The sequence below is a fragment of the Arvicanthis niloticus genome, chromosome 8 (genome assembly GCF_011762505.2).
Source record: "Arvicanthis niloticus isolate mArvNil1 chromosome 8, mArvNil1.pat.X, whole genome shotgun sequence".
NCBI lineage: Eukaryota > Metazoa > Chordata > Mammalia > Rodentia > Muridae > Arvicanthis > Arvicanthis niloticus.
The window spans coordinates 32,595,213-32,608,753 of NC_047665.1; the positions used below are offsets into that span (position 1 = coordinate 32,595,213).

General features: G+C 39.1%; 1 protein-coding gene across 3 annotated transcripts in view; it reads left to right on the top strand.

Annotated features, from left to right (window-relative positions):
• The first annotated feature begins 339 nt into the window (after window positions 1-339).
• The window catches only part of Cdkal1 (CDKAL1 threonylcarbamoyladenosine tRNA methylthiotransferase), a 521,362-nt gene continuing 508,160 nt past the window's right edge, over window positions 340-13,541 (top strand). For all 3 annotated transcript variants that reach the window (XR_013112201.1, XM_034511047.2, XM_076939217.1), the window contains exons 1-4: window positions 340-450; window positions 1,052-1,095; window positions 7,198-7,367; window positions 10,919-11,031. Coding sequence is in view for 2 of the 3 variants with exons in the window: in XM_034511047.2 (XP_034366938.1) it covers window positions 7,198-7,367; window positions 10,919-11,031 (283 nt within the window). In the remaining variant the exon portion in view is untranslated. The remainder of the gene's footprint in view (window positions 451-1,051; window positions 1,096-7,197; window positions 7,368-10,918; window positions 11,032-13,541) is intronic.

The window sequence follows — 13,541 nt, forward strand, 5'->3', positions numbered from 1 at the left end:
GAATAGAGGAGGAAGAAACTGGCAAAATGTAATGAATGTAATGAAAATGATTTACTCCGGGGGTAGTTATTCTGGTAAGTACTTAAAGTCTCCAGTTCCTTTTTGTGAATAAGGAGTAGTAATAATAAAAGGCGAGATGTTTATGCTAATCTCTTAACTGTGCAAGACAAGTTATAAAGTTATAACTTAGCAGAAGTTAGTTGATAAGCCACTCTGAGAACAGAAGGAGGTAGGAATGTATTTTCGCCTTTGTTTGTAGAAAAGTGTAGTAACAATTATATTTAGAATCAAACGCAAACTTGAAACAATGACGCGTTTTGACCTCTCCCGGCTACCGTCGTGGAGCATGCGCACATAAGCCCGGCGGGACACAAGTGTCATGGCGCGCTCCATCTGAAGTCTGTGCAGTTTCCTGACACTGTCCTGTGGTTTTTCTCTCAGTCTGGACAGGTGAATTTCTGGATTTGTGTATTCTAGGGGCAAATGTACCAATGCTCAGCTACTGTGGGCCGAGCTGCATTTTTGGCGGAGCTTCGTTTCCGCAGGTTTTCCTCTTTGGGCCGAGCGCCCGCTTGTTTTCGCAGTTTGAAAAAGACTTGGCAGCTGGCGTGGGGAATCGGATGCTTTAGCGCTTCCCGGAGAGAGAGGCCGGTGTGGCCGTAGATACTGCTGGCTGGCACAGTCCAGGATTTTCAGTCTGGTCTAGCCTCATTTTCCCCTGTCACTTTTCTCATGAATGTACTTGTGCTACGTGATCAAGCTTTCAGGAAATGAGTGTTTTGCACTGAAGTTGGGCGTAGGGGGCGGTTTGCTTGAGTTTTTGCGCCCCCTTTCCCCCCCTTTCTTTTCTCCTTTGCTTAGAAAACTTAACCATAGCACAAGGGAGCGCTTGTTTCTTAGCTATTTTCATTGTGCTCAGGCGTTACAGTGCAGGGTAGCAGTTTATAAACTGGCTAGATGTGTCTTTTTTTTTTGAAGTTGTAAAGAGGTCTTACGTTGGTTTTATGAACTTATGGGATACTGCATTTTCTAATTAATTTTAATTTTCCAGATTCATCTTTCAAGCGGACTTGAGACCAATTTCAGATAATCAAGGTACTGGTTTATTTTAGTTTTTAAGTATTTGAGGAATCAGTTATGCATTAGAATATAAAGAAAGATGTCACAATTTTTTAGTAATTAGCCACCATCATTTTGTGAAAACTAGATTTCTCTATAACTAAATGAGAGAGACAGTTTTTGTATTTCTTCCTTAGTTTTTCATTTTCATTAAGTAGCAGGGACATTCTCTCTTCCTTTGCCATCTTGTGGCACATCTGTTTTCTTGTTTGGCTGTTGCTTAGTTCCTGCTATATCCTACTTCTCTACCTGGCTGTCAAATATGGCTGTCTCTCCTTCTCTACCTGGCTGTTAAATATGGCTCTCTCTACTTCTCTACCTGGCTGTTAAATATAGCTAGCTTGCTCTCTCTCTCTCTCTCTCTCTCTCTCTCCCTCCCTCTCTCTCTCTCTCTCTCTCTCTCTTTCTTTCTTTCTTTCTTTCTTTCTTTCTTTCTTTCTTAGTATTTATTTATTTTTTTAATTTTATGTGCACTGGGATTTTACCTGCATGTATGTCTTTGTCTCTCTCTCTCCCTCTCTCTCCCTCCCTCCCTCCCTCCCTTCCTTTCTCTTTCTTTCTTTCTTTCTTTCTTTCTTTCTTTCTTTCTTTCTTTCTTAGTATTTATTTATTTTTTTAATTTTATGTGCACTGGGATTTTACCTGCATGTATGTCTTTGTGAGACTGTCAGACCCTGGAGTTATAGACAGTTATGAGTTGCCATGTGGTTGCTGGGAATTGAACCCAGGTCTTCTGGAAGAGCAGTCAGTGTTCTTAACTGCTGAGCCATCTCTCCAACCCAAATATGGCATTCTTGAAAGCTTGTTTCTGTACCTCTTCTAGCTGAGTTATCTTGTTTTCCATTTTTTTTTTTAAATTTCTTGAGACATTGTCTTAATGTATATTCTTTGCTAGCCTGGAACTCAGTATGTAGACCAAACTTGCAAGGGCTAGGATTAAATGTGTGCACCACCATGCGAGGTCTGATTATTGTTTTCTTTCTGTGATTCACTGCTGTTAACATGGTTACTTGTGATTCTAGTTTTCCCAGGGAGTGTGAAGTGGTATATCTTTGTGGGTTTGAATGGCCTTTCCCTCATGGCTGATTTTACTGACAGCTCTCTGTGCTTATCAAATACTTATATATCCTTTTTGGAAATATGTCTGTTTAGATCCCTTTCCCATATTTTAACTTGGGTTGCTTGTATTTTTGAGTTCTTTGTTTACTCAGATAAGAGGCCCTTACTGTGTGATATGAATTACTGATTTCTCCCACCTCGTGCCTTCTCATAGACTTTATGTTGTCTTTGAAGCATGAGAATAATTTTCCTTTTTTCTTTTTTGAGAACAGGTTTTACATAGCCCAGCTTAGCTTCAAATTTGATTTGTATCTGAGGACAGCTTTTAACTCCTGATCCTCCTTCCTTAAGTTTCCAAGTGCTAGAATTGCAAGCACAAGCCACTGCACTTGGATAAAACACTTTAATTTTGATGCAGTCCAACCTGTTGTTTCCTTTTGTACACTTGTACACTTTCTGTCCTAACCAAGAAGCCAGTGTCTAATTGGAAAACTTGATACTTGTGATGGCTGTAAGACTCTCCTAGGAGAAGGTCCTTAAGTTTAGGTCTGTAGTCCCTGTGAGTTAACTTTTGAGTATGATGTGAGATGGGGCTCCAGCTGTGTTTCTTTGTGTGTGGCTATCTGGTTGTTTTGGTGTCATTTTTTGAGAAGACTGTTTTTTCTCCCATTACATCATTTTTATACACGTTACAATCACTTGATTCAGTACCATCTATTTGACATGTCCTTTAAGTCAGTCTTTATGAAATAATAACTCTAGAACAGTGGATATGAAAGTTATTGGAGGGTCTGTTGAACCTGATATCTGTATCTGTGAAATTTCCAGAGAGGTTTAGCTGATGAGGACGTTCGTGCCCTGAATGTGGGCTATGCTTCAAGACTGAATTAAAAAGTGTGTAAATGGAAAAAGCCAGCTGAGCACAGGCATTCATCCCTCCCTTCTGACTGTTGGTACAATGTGATGAGCCACCCAATGCCATCAAACCGGCTTTGCCTGTATGGACTGTTTCTTTTCAAATTATGAGCCAAAATAACTATCTCTTTTTTTCTGGTACTTTGTCACGGCAATGGGAAGAGTAATTCAGTAACTCAGACAGATATAGCCAGGCCTGTATTTTGTTAGACCAGACTGTCTATGGTGAAAAAACAATTACTGAGAAGCTGCAGGGTGTTAGAGTTTTATGCACCTTAGATAGACAATGAGCAAAGTACACAAATATTTTTGCTCTTACTGGGTATATGTTCTAACAGAAGGATAGTAAAGGATATCTGGGCAGGTGATTAAGTGATTCAGTTAAAAAAGAATAAAAAGCCAATGCAAACAACATCAACAACAAAAGCAAGATTAGGGAAGGGTGATAGGAAGTATGGAGATGGTGCAAGGGACCTGTGACTCTTGCAGGTTGTACTCTGAGCTTGAAACAGGTACTGAGGTGCACAACTGTCTGCAGTACCACTCTACTGCTCTGACACATATCATACACACAATAAATAAAATATTTAAAAGTGTTGGCTTGAGTCATGAATATCATGTGTGGGAAAGGTAACAAGCAGAGTCTCAGTATATTTTGGGAGACACCAACAGAATTTTAATGGTGGATTGGATTTAGGGAGAATGCAAAAGGGAGCGAGCGATAATTTTAGGGTTTTGGGTCTAAACATATTGGAATGCCTTTAAAGGAAAAAGGGGAAGCTGTGAGGTGAGCTGACAAGACAAGAGGACAAGGAATTCTGTTTTTGACTTGTGAAGTTTGATTTGTCACTCAAGCAGTGATGTGCAATAGGCAGTTGTACATCTTAGTGTGAGGTTCAGGGGAAGATGGAGCTGGTCATATAAGCACAGGGTTGGGATTTCAAGGCCTTGGAGTGAGGAAAACACCAGGCAGTGACTATAGAGAAGGAGCCATGGGCTATCCCAGGCTTGAGAAGATGCATTGATGAGCATCAAGCCAAAGACATGAGGCCAGAGGGAGGGAGGCTCATGTGGTAAGAGGCCTAGGAGAGTGTGATATCCTGATGCCCATGGGAAATTGCTTCAAAGGGCTGTTTGATTGTGTCACATGCTGCAAATTGTGTAATTGTGTCTCAATAAGGTGATTGAGAATCAATCATGTTATACCATTGTATGCCATTGAAATCAGACAGTTCTGGTTGAGTGATAGTCACAGTCTGAGAATGGAGGTGGGGGATACATGTATAAATACAGATGACTCTCAAAGAAGCTTTTTTTTTTTTTTTTCCCCAAATGAGAGAACTGTATGGAAATTAAGAAGTGGTTTTTTTTTTTTTCCCCTTACAGAGTTATTTTGCTTTTGTCTTCCAAGTGGAAGAAGTAACAAGATACTTGCTTCTAAGTAGTGAATTTTCAGTAAGAGGCAGCTCATGACAATGCATGGTGAAGAGAGCATTGTTGGGACTTCATGCTTGAGCTGGGCAGTAGTAGACTTACTCTAAGACATTGGTCAGTTTACATGGTGACAGATTGGAAGGCAAACACAAGGCAGTGGAGTGGAAGAGGTTGAGGTATGTGTTGGGCCCTTTTTTCAGTCCCACCTCCTTTTTTTTAAGAGTTTGGTAAGAAAATAATTTTTAGAAAACTCCCAAGTCAGTGAATGTACAGTTTCTTGCCTGCATGTCTTCACAGTCCAAGCCTGTGCATTGTAGATCTGTATGAGTCAGAATTTTCTAAATTTGTTCAAACTGTTATTTTTTTCACTGACAGCTATTACATGTAAATGCACCACCCTATGTGGGAAAGGCCGGCCTGTACTTTAATGACGGAGTTGGCAAACCCTTGTGTCTAGGAGCTGAATGCCTAACCCAAAAGATATTAGACTCCAGAGGGAGGTTAGTGGCTCCGATGAGCTGAGTATGGTTGCACCTCAGGTGACCAAATGCAGTCATTATGGCTCTTTGTGTCAGCACCTCCTTCTAGGCTTCATTCTTTAGGTAGGTGGCTTCTTTGGCCTGGTATTAAGTTCACAAATTGGCCTGTTATCCCAAATTCATCCACTTGAGTGAAAAGAGAAGCTGTTTTTACTGTCAGTTTTTGGATAAAGGTCTTTTCTGGCTGGATCGTCTTGTTGTGACTGCCTGACTCTGAACCAATCACTGTCTAGGAAAAGGGAGGATTGACTGACCATGTGATGTACTCCTTACCATAACAGTTTTAAGGATGGGTGCTTGGTTTACTTCTCTTTTCCTTTTACTGATGATAGATATATAGGTGGCTGAGATTTAAATAGAGGTTTAAATTATGATGCATATGCTTTTAAAGTTTTAAAAGAAACATTACAAATTCCAGGCACAAAAATAGGCCTGGTAGGAAGCCACTCTGTTACTTGGATGATGTGAACAGAAAGATAGGAATCCTATAGAAGAACAAAAAGGAAGTTCATCAGACAGGCTTGAAGACAGGTGAATATATGCAGTGTTTTTCAACCTTCCTAATGCTGCAGCCCTTTAATACGGTTTCTCATGTGGTGACTGCCAACTTTAAGATTACTTTCAATGCTACTTTATAACTGTAAATTTGCTATTATTATGGATTGTAATATAAATATCTGTGTTTTTTGATGGCTTTAGGTGACCCCTGTGAAGTTATTTGACTTCCCAACTCCAAAGGGGTCATGACCTACAGGTTGAGAATTGCTGATTTATAGTTCAGATGACCTAATGAGGAAAGTTAATAGGTAATAGATACCAGAGTAATCATGGGCCTAGACTCTTTGCTTACTGCTGAGCTTCAACCCTAATTTATTACTTCTTTCTTTGAGTTTTTAAAAAAATTTTATATATATGAATGTTTTGTCTGCATGTACATATGTGCACTGCATGCATGCCTGGTACCCTTGCGGTTTAGAAGAGGGCATCAGATTTTCTGGAACTCAAGTTATAGTCACCATGTGGGTGCTGGGAACAGAACCCAGGTCCTCTGCAAGAACAATTAGGTCTTCTGCAAGAGTCACAGGCTTTCTGATCTGCTAAAGTGTCTCTCTATTCCCTTCTCTAGGACCTTTATCATGAAGTCATGTTGGATTTTGTCAAAGGCTTTTTGTGCATCTGTGAAGTTATCTTTAAGTTCATTTATGTGATTTTATTACATTTATTGGCTTAATGTATGCTGAACTATCCCTACATTTGTGGGATACAGCTAATTTGATGTTTTTGATATATACCTGTGTTTGGTTTGTAAACATTTTATTCATGATTTTAACATTAGTGTTTGTCAGGGATATTGGCTGATAGTTTTTTTTTTTTTTTTTTTTTTTTTTTTTGTGTGTGTGTGTGTGTGTTTACTTGGTTTTGATATTAGAGAAATACTTTGTAGTTGTTTACCAATATAGTTTTGATTGGCATAGCTGTCCTGTGTGTGTGTATGTGTGTATGTGTGTGTGTGTATGTGTGTGCATGACTCACTATATATATATATATATATATATATATATATATATATAAAATGTGTTTTGTTTGTATGTATGTATGTATTTATGTGCACCAAAAGTGTGCCTGGTGCCCAAGGAGGTGTCAGATCCCCTGAGCTGGACTTAGGATGGTAGTAAGCCTTCATGGGCACTGGAACTGAACCTAGGACTTCTACAAAATCAGTAAGTTCTCTTATCTGATGAACCCCCTCTCCAGCCCTACCAGTCATTCTTAAAGTCAGGCACATCAATTCCTTCTCACAGAACTGGAGGCCTTGGTGGTCATTGTCCCCAGCCACAGTGGCTGATGGGAATTGTTGGCTTTCTGTTTCTGTTCTCTTGAAAAGACCCTGTCCTACTTTCCCTCCATAATATAAGTAAGTTATGATGCTTTCAGTTCAGTCATGGGATGTTCCCTATCTGCAGGACTTGCATGGTTGTTTCTTTGGTTTATTTGCCTATATTTTCTGTGGACTTAGGCTTAACAGAGTTGATAAGATAGATTCAAGGTTGGTGAGAATGTTTACCAATACCATGCTAAGTGGATTTTCATAAACTTATACTATTTGTAACTTTTTTCTGTACTACAAAAGATGCCTTCTGCATCCTGTGATGTACTGCTGGATGACATAGAAGATATCATATCACAGGAAGATTCAAAGCCACAAGACAGACAGTTCTCAAGAAAGCATGTGTTTCCTAAAGTACGAAGACGGAATACTCAAAAATATTTGCAAGAAGAGCCCAGGCCACCAAGTGACAGGTGAGCATTCCCCAGGATTACATTCACTTCCATCCCAGGAGAGTCTGGCACTGTTGGCCTACACCATGTGTACAATAACTCCAGGTTTAGGATCTTTGTATTTCTAATAGGAAACATAGAGGTTCAAAATGAATGGCTTCAAATCTGGTAAGTAATAGGTTAAAAATCTCAGAAATACCAAGGGCATGGGGAATGGATATAAGAGAGGTTGGGGAATGAATATGATCAAATTACATTGAAGAGAATTTTCTAAGAATTAATTAAAAACAAAGCAAAATACCAAATTAAATGTTCTTTGAAAGAAGGTGATAGGACATTAGGAATTGTTTTGATTTGACTATAGTTGCTATAAATCTGTTGTAATTGCAAATTAAAACTTTTGCAGAGATTTGTGATTCCTATTTGGCAGTGGTGTTTTGGACATGTGATTATTCTTAGCATAATGGTGACTGCTTAGGGATCACACAAAGGCACTGGGCACAAAAAAAAATCATTGTCCTGTTTCTACTTTTGTAGTGGGATTCTAGAAAGTAAGAGTCTAATGTGACATTGCAGAAATGGTTGCACAGTTGTACAGTTTTAGCTTTTAATTATTTTTCTAGTAAATTGTGGGCAAGTTTACTGTTTACTTTGTTTAGATTATTGCACTTTTCAAGGCTGTGTATGTAGAATGTCTTTTAATTAGTGGAGTTTGTCACATTTATCCTAAGCATGTCTTTCTTGTCATTTCTGTTTACTTTTAAATTGTTAGGGCAGTCTAAGAGGAAAGTCTTTTTGTCCTTCCTAAATAAATTCTTTAGAAACCTGTGACTGGAGTAACATTAATTATGAAGTTTTCAATTTTGGTTATTTTGAACCTGTAAATTTTAAATGGATAAAGATTGCAACTAGTATTTACGAGTGTGTGAACGGACAGTTCATCAGCCTTTGTTTTTATTCTTCTGTTTTCTGTGTTGTATATGTGTGTAATTGTTTATGTGAGTGTACAGGTACCTGTGTGTGTGTGTGTGTGTGTGTACTTACTACAGGCCAGATTAGGTATCTTATGTGATTGCGTTTCACCTTATTTCTTGGGACAGTGACTGTCACTGAAGCTGGAGCTGTTGATTCTGCTAGGCAGGCTGGCTTATGTGTTCTAGTGATTTTCCATCTTCTCCCTTGACAAGCACTGGAGTTATAGACGCCTGGCTTCTTTCTGGGTGCTGAGTGTCCAGTATCCCAGGTTGTGTCCGCATACTTGTAGGGTAGTATTTTAATGGCTTCACCATCTCAGCCCTTCTTCTTTGGGTGTTATTGCTGCAACTGCCATTTTCTGTGCAACCATGTGTGTATATTTTTCTAAAAATTGCATCAGTCATTAATAGTATAGTTAGTAGGAATTAGAACTACAATCCAGAGAAGAACTTTTTTCTGAGGCAAGATCTCCTGTCGATTGGTCCACAGATGACTCTGAACTTCCTGTTTATCTCTCCTAAGTGCTGGGATTACAGATGGGTGTCACTTGGCTTGAAAGGACATTTTTAAAATTTGTATTTAAAATGTTTGTAAAAAATTTATGTTTTATTTGTTTATTATGTATGAACACATGTGCTGAAGCATCTGAGTGAGGGTCAGAAGTCAACTTGTAGGAATCAGTTCTCTACCATGTGGATCTTGGGACTGAACTCAGGTCATCAGGCTTGGGTGCATGCACCTTTACCTGTTAAGCTTTTTCACGCATTCAAAAGGACATTTATTTACTTTTAATTAAAAATTTTAAACATTATTTTCCCTTTTTATTGAAAATAGATTTTTTAATATAATATATTCTGATTATAATTTCTCCTTCCTCTCCTCCTCCCAGCTCCTTTACTGTCTAAATCCACCCCTTTTCTGTCTCTCTCAGAAAACACACAGAATAAAATATAATGTATTAAGATAAAACCAAAAGTCACTGATCTATGAATATAGCAGAATGTCATTAGGAGTCATTTATTGCCACATTCTTTTAGTAGAACAGTAGTATTTTGTTTTACCCTAGTTTCTGGCCTATCTAATCTCAGGTTTTTGGCCACCCATTGTTGGGGATGGGCACATCTCCTGGAGTGGGTCATAAATCAGGCAGATATTAGCTGGTTTATCCCACAGCCTTGTGCTACTGAAGCACTAGTGCAGTGGTTCTCAGCCTTCCTAATGATACGACCCTTTAATACAGCTCCTTATGTTGTGGTGACCTTCAATTATAGAATTATTACATTGCTACTTCATAACTGTAATTTTGCTATAGTTATGGATTGTACTGTAAATATCCGATATATAGGATATCTGATATGCAACCCCCAAAGGGGTCACGACCAGTGGGTTGAGAAGCACTGCACTAGTGCATTTGGTGTACAGGTTACCAGTGTAGGCTGAAGAGTTTGTAGCTGAGTTAGTATTTACCCTTCTTCTTTGGTGGTATGCAGAGTACATTCCAGTGCTGTGAACATTCAGTCGGTAGGGGTGAAGGCTCTAGGTAGGCAACAACTGGACTTCTCCATGCTCAGTGAGTTGTGTAGGTGTTGTCTTCAGCAATAGGGCCTTGCCATAAGCTTATGGAGAGCAATCTGTAGTACTGTAGTCTTGGCAACAGCCTGGGTTGTTTTGGGGTTCCCATGGTACCCTTTGGCCAACACCTCAATTAGAGGTAACCTATTTCTAGTCCTGGAATTTGGTGACAAGAGTTGCAAGAGGAAATAGTTTAAATACAGAGATTCTTCCTATGATTCCATGGTTATTTTATCTAGATTTTAGTTTTAAAACACTTTACTTATTATTGTGTCTGTCTGCATAATGTGTTTAAGTCTTATGTAGTATTTCTATTATTGCAATGAAACACCATGACCAAAAAGAAAGCTGGGAGGAGAGGGTTTATTCAGCTTACACTTACTTCCACAGCACTTTCATCACTGAAGGAAGTCAGGACAGGAATTCAAACAGGGCAGGATCCTGGAGGCAGGAGCTGATGCAGAAGCCATGGAAGGATGCTGCTTACTGGCTTGTTCCCAGTAGCTTGCTCAGCCTGCTTTCTTATAGAACCCAGTATCACCATCCCAGGGATGGCACCACCCACAATGGGCTGGACCCTCCCCCATCAGTTAATAGTTAGGAAAATGCCTTACAGCAGGTTCTTGTAGAGGCATTTTCTCAATTGAGATTTCCTCCTTTTCAGATAACTATAGCTTGTGTCAAGTAGACATTAGACTAACTAGCACCAAGTGTGACCGTGATCATCATGGTGAGTATGTGAGGTCCGAGAACAACTCTGTGGAGTGGGTTCTCTCCTTTACATGCTTTCCAGGCATCAAGCTCAAGTGGCCAGGTTTATGCAGCATGCACTCTCGGATCTAGCTCACCGACCCTTATTTTAGAGTTTTGTTGTAACAGCAGATTTTAAATAATTTGATGCATTTCGTAACTAGGTTGTGAATTGATTCTAGTTTGTTTTTTTGTGTAATGTGCCCTAAATCATCTAGTGACTTTTGTCTTAAAAATCACAGATATTCACTTTGTTTTACTTGATTACTTAACAGCACTATTCCAGGCATACAGAAAATTTGGATACGAACATGGGGCTGCTCACATAATAATTCAGATGGAGAATACATGGCTGGACAGCTTGCTGCCTATGGCTATAAAATTACAGGTAATGAGATCCATAATGTATTTCATTGATTACATTTCAGAGTTGCAAGTTTTGGAGACAGGTAGTCTAGCCCCGGCAATTTAAGGGAATTTTAGAGTAATTTAATGATTTGAAGGTAGAACACTAATAGCTACGATATATTATTAGCTAACTGGTTACATCTTTCTTGACTTTTATTGTATTTTTGTTTGTTTATATTACATTCTATTTGTGTGCGTAAATACAAGGGCACATATGTGTAGTGGTACACATGTGGCGGTCAGGAGCTCCTCTGTGAGATCCTTGGGGCAGGCTCGAGGACAGGTGCCTGTGCTCACTGAGCCATCTCAGCTGCCTGGTGACTTTAAAAGGACCTGGATTACAACCTTTTGTATTTTGAAGTGAAACTACAGGAAATTAATATAAGGCCAAAAGAGGGCATTAGATCCTCTGAGTTTGGAGTTGATGAGAGCTGCTACAACAGTATCCGGACCTAAACTTGGGCTCTCTGGAAGAGCACCATGGTCTTAAATGTTGAGAAATATATCCAGTTCCATTTTTAGAAATTTTTATTTTTTTAAGATACTATTTATTTTATACATAGCAGTAAAATTTACACATTAAATAACATAGGAGAATGACTATATATACATATGTATATGTGTATATATATGTGTATATGTATAATATATATATGTATATGTACACATGCATATATATATGCATATGTGTATATATATATATATATATATATAAAAATATGTATATTTTGGCAGAGTTTCACTATGTAGCTATGTTGCTCTGTCTGGTCTGGAACTTGTTATGTCAACTGGCTGGCTTTGAATTCACAGCATTGATCCTTCTGCTTCTCTTGGGATTAAGGCACATACCACCATGACCAGTCCAGCTTCACATTTACTGTGTGTATGTGCACTTATGTGGTTTGCGCTTACATGGGTTCTGAAGATCCAGGCTGTTAGCTTGTGTAGGAAGTGCTTTATACCCCGAGACATCTCCACAGCCCTCCTTGTTTTGTAACACTGTGGAGTTCACTGAGTCTTTACCTCTGCTAAACATACCCTTTGTCTTGAGCTATTATTCCCCAGATCTCTGTAGACCTCAAGTTTAGATCTGAAACATAGTTTGCATGGTTTCTGGATTACCGATGTCAGGTGTTTTGATTATTATGGATTAATGAGATTTTATTAAAATTATTAATTTAAATTGTTTTTGTTATGTATGGGCCTAAAATAACAATGAATATAACATAGGTGTAAAATTTAGATTTCATGTACTGAATACAGAAATTATTGGAAAGAAGTCAAGATTTCTTAATAACTACTTGTAGACATTTACTGTTTGGTAAAGAAACATGATTTGGGGTAAGATACTTGAAATTGCTGCTTGTAACCCTGAGTCCCATACATGAATTCTGCAGGAAAGATTTGGAGTGGTTGTCATTTATTTCTTTCTACCATTTTTCATTTTGAAGGAAAAGTTTTATAATTTAAAAACATTGTTTTTGAGATGGATTCAGATTACCCAAGTAGTTGAGGACAGCTTTGCATTTCTGCTCCTCTGTGTGCTTTTGTGCTGGGCCCAGGGCGGGGCCTGGGGCTGGAGCATGCTAGGCAGCCACCCAAGGATAATGGGAGATGATAGAATTAAATCGGCAAGGGAGCAGGTAAGTAAACTTTCCTCATGGGAACCAGTGCTTTTAAAAGGAATGTGGTCTGGCTGGGCTTGCAGGTACACTTGGAAACTGAGGCAGGAGGACTGTGAGTTGTAGCTAGCCTGCTGTGTAGTGGGACACTGGCTCAAAACCAAGTAGAAATGTGATCTGAATGCCTACGTTCCAAGAGCACATTCTTCAAGGAAGCAGTACTGTAGGCTGACCTTTCCCCTCAGAAAGGCTCTGGTTTTTGTTTCTGTTGGAGATCGTCCCAAATAATTTCCAGTGGCTTCATTTGTGGTAAATTGTCACGTCTTCTCACATGAAGTGTTAGAAACAAGCGACCTATGGGCACACTAGTGAACAATGCTGTTTTAGTTAACAGTAGACATTTCATCTTTTATTTTTTTCTTACTCTGTAGCCCAGGCTGGCCTTAAGCCCACAGCAGCACCCCTGCCTAGGCTTCCTTAGTGTAGGATTTTTGGTAGGTACATTTCTGTTTGTCAGAATTGGTTCTGGGGACTCTTGAAGAGGAGCAGCAATTCTTATTTATTTATTTAAACATACTGTCTCACTGTGTCTTTCCTCTGTGAAGGCCAGGCTGGCCTCAGCTTATAGAGCAGCAGTAACTCTTGTGCTTTCTGGGTCTCGTCAAACTCTCTCATAATACATTTTTATCAAAGAATTCATTACAACTGTGTAGTCCTAGTAAAATATGGGCCTGGCTTCCTAGGTGGGTCCTGCATTCAGAACAGTTCCATTACTGTGTAGTTACACCTGCTGCTCATGGGTACTACATGCTCATTATGGTTTGTGGGAAAGCTCACCTCTGGTTGAGGCCTCATCAGCACATGAGGG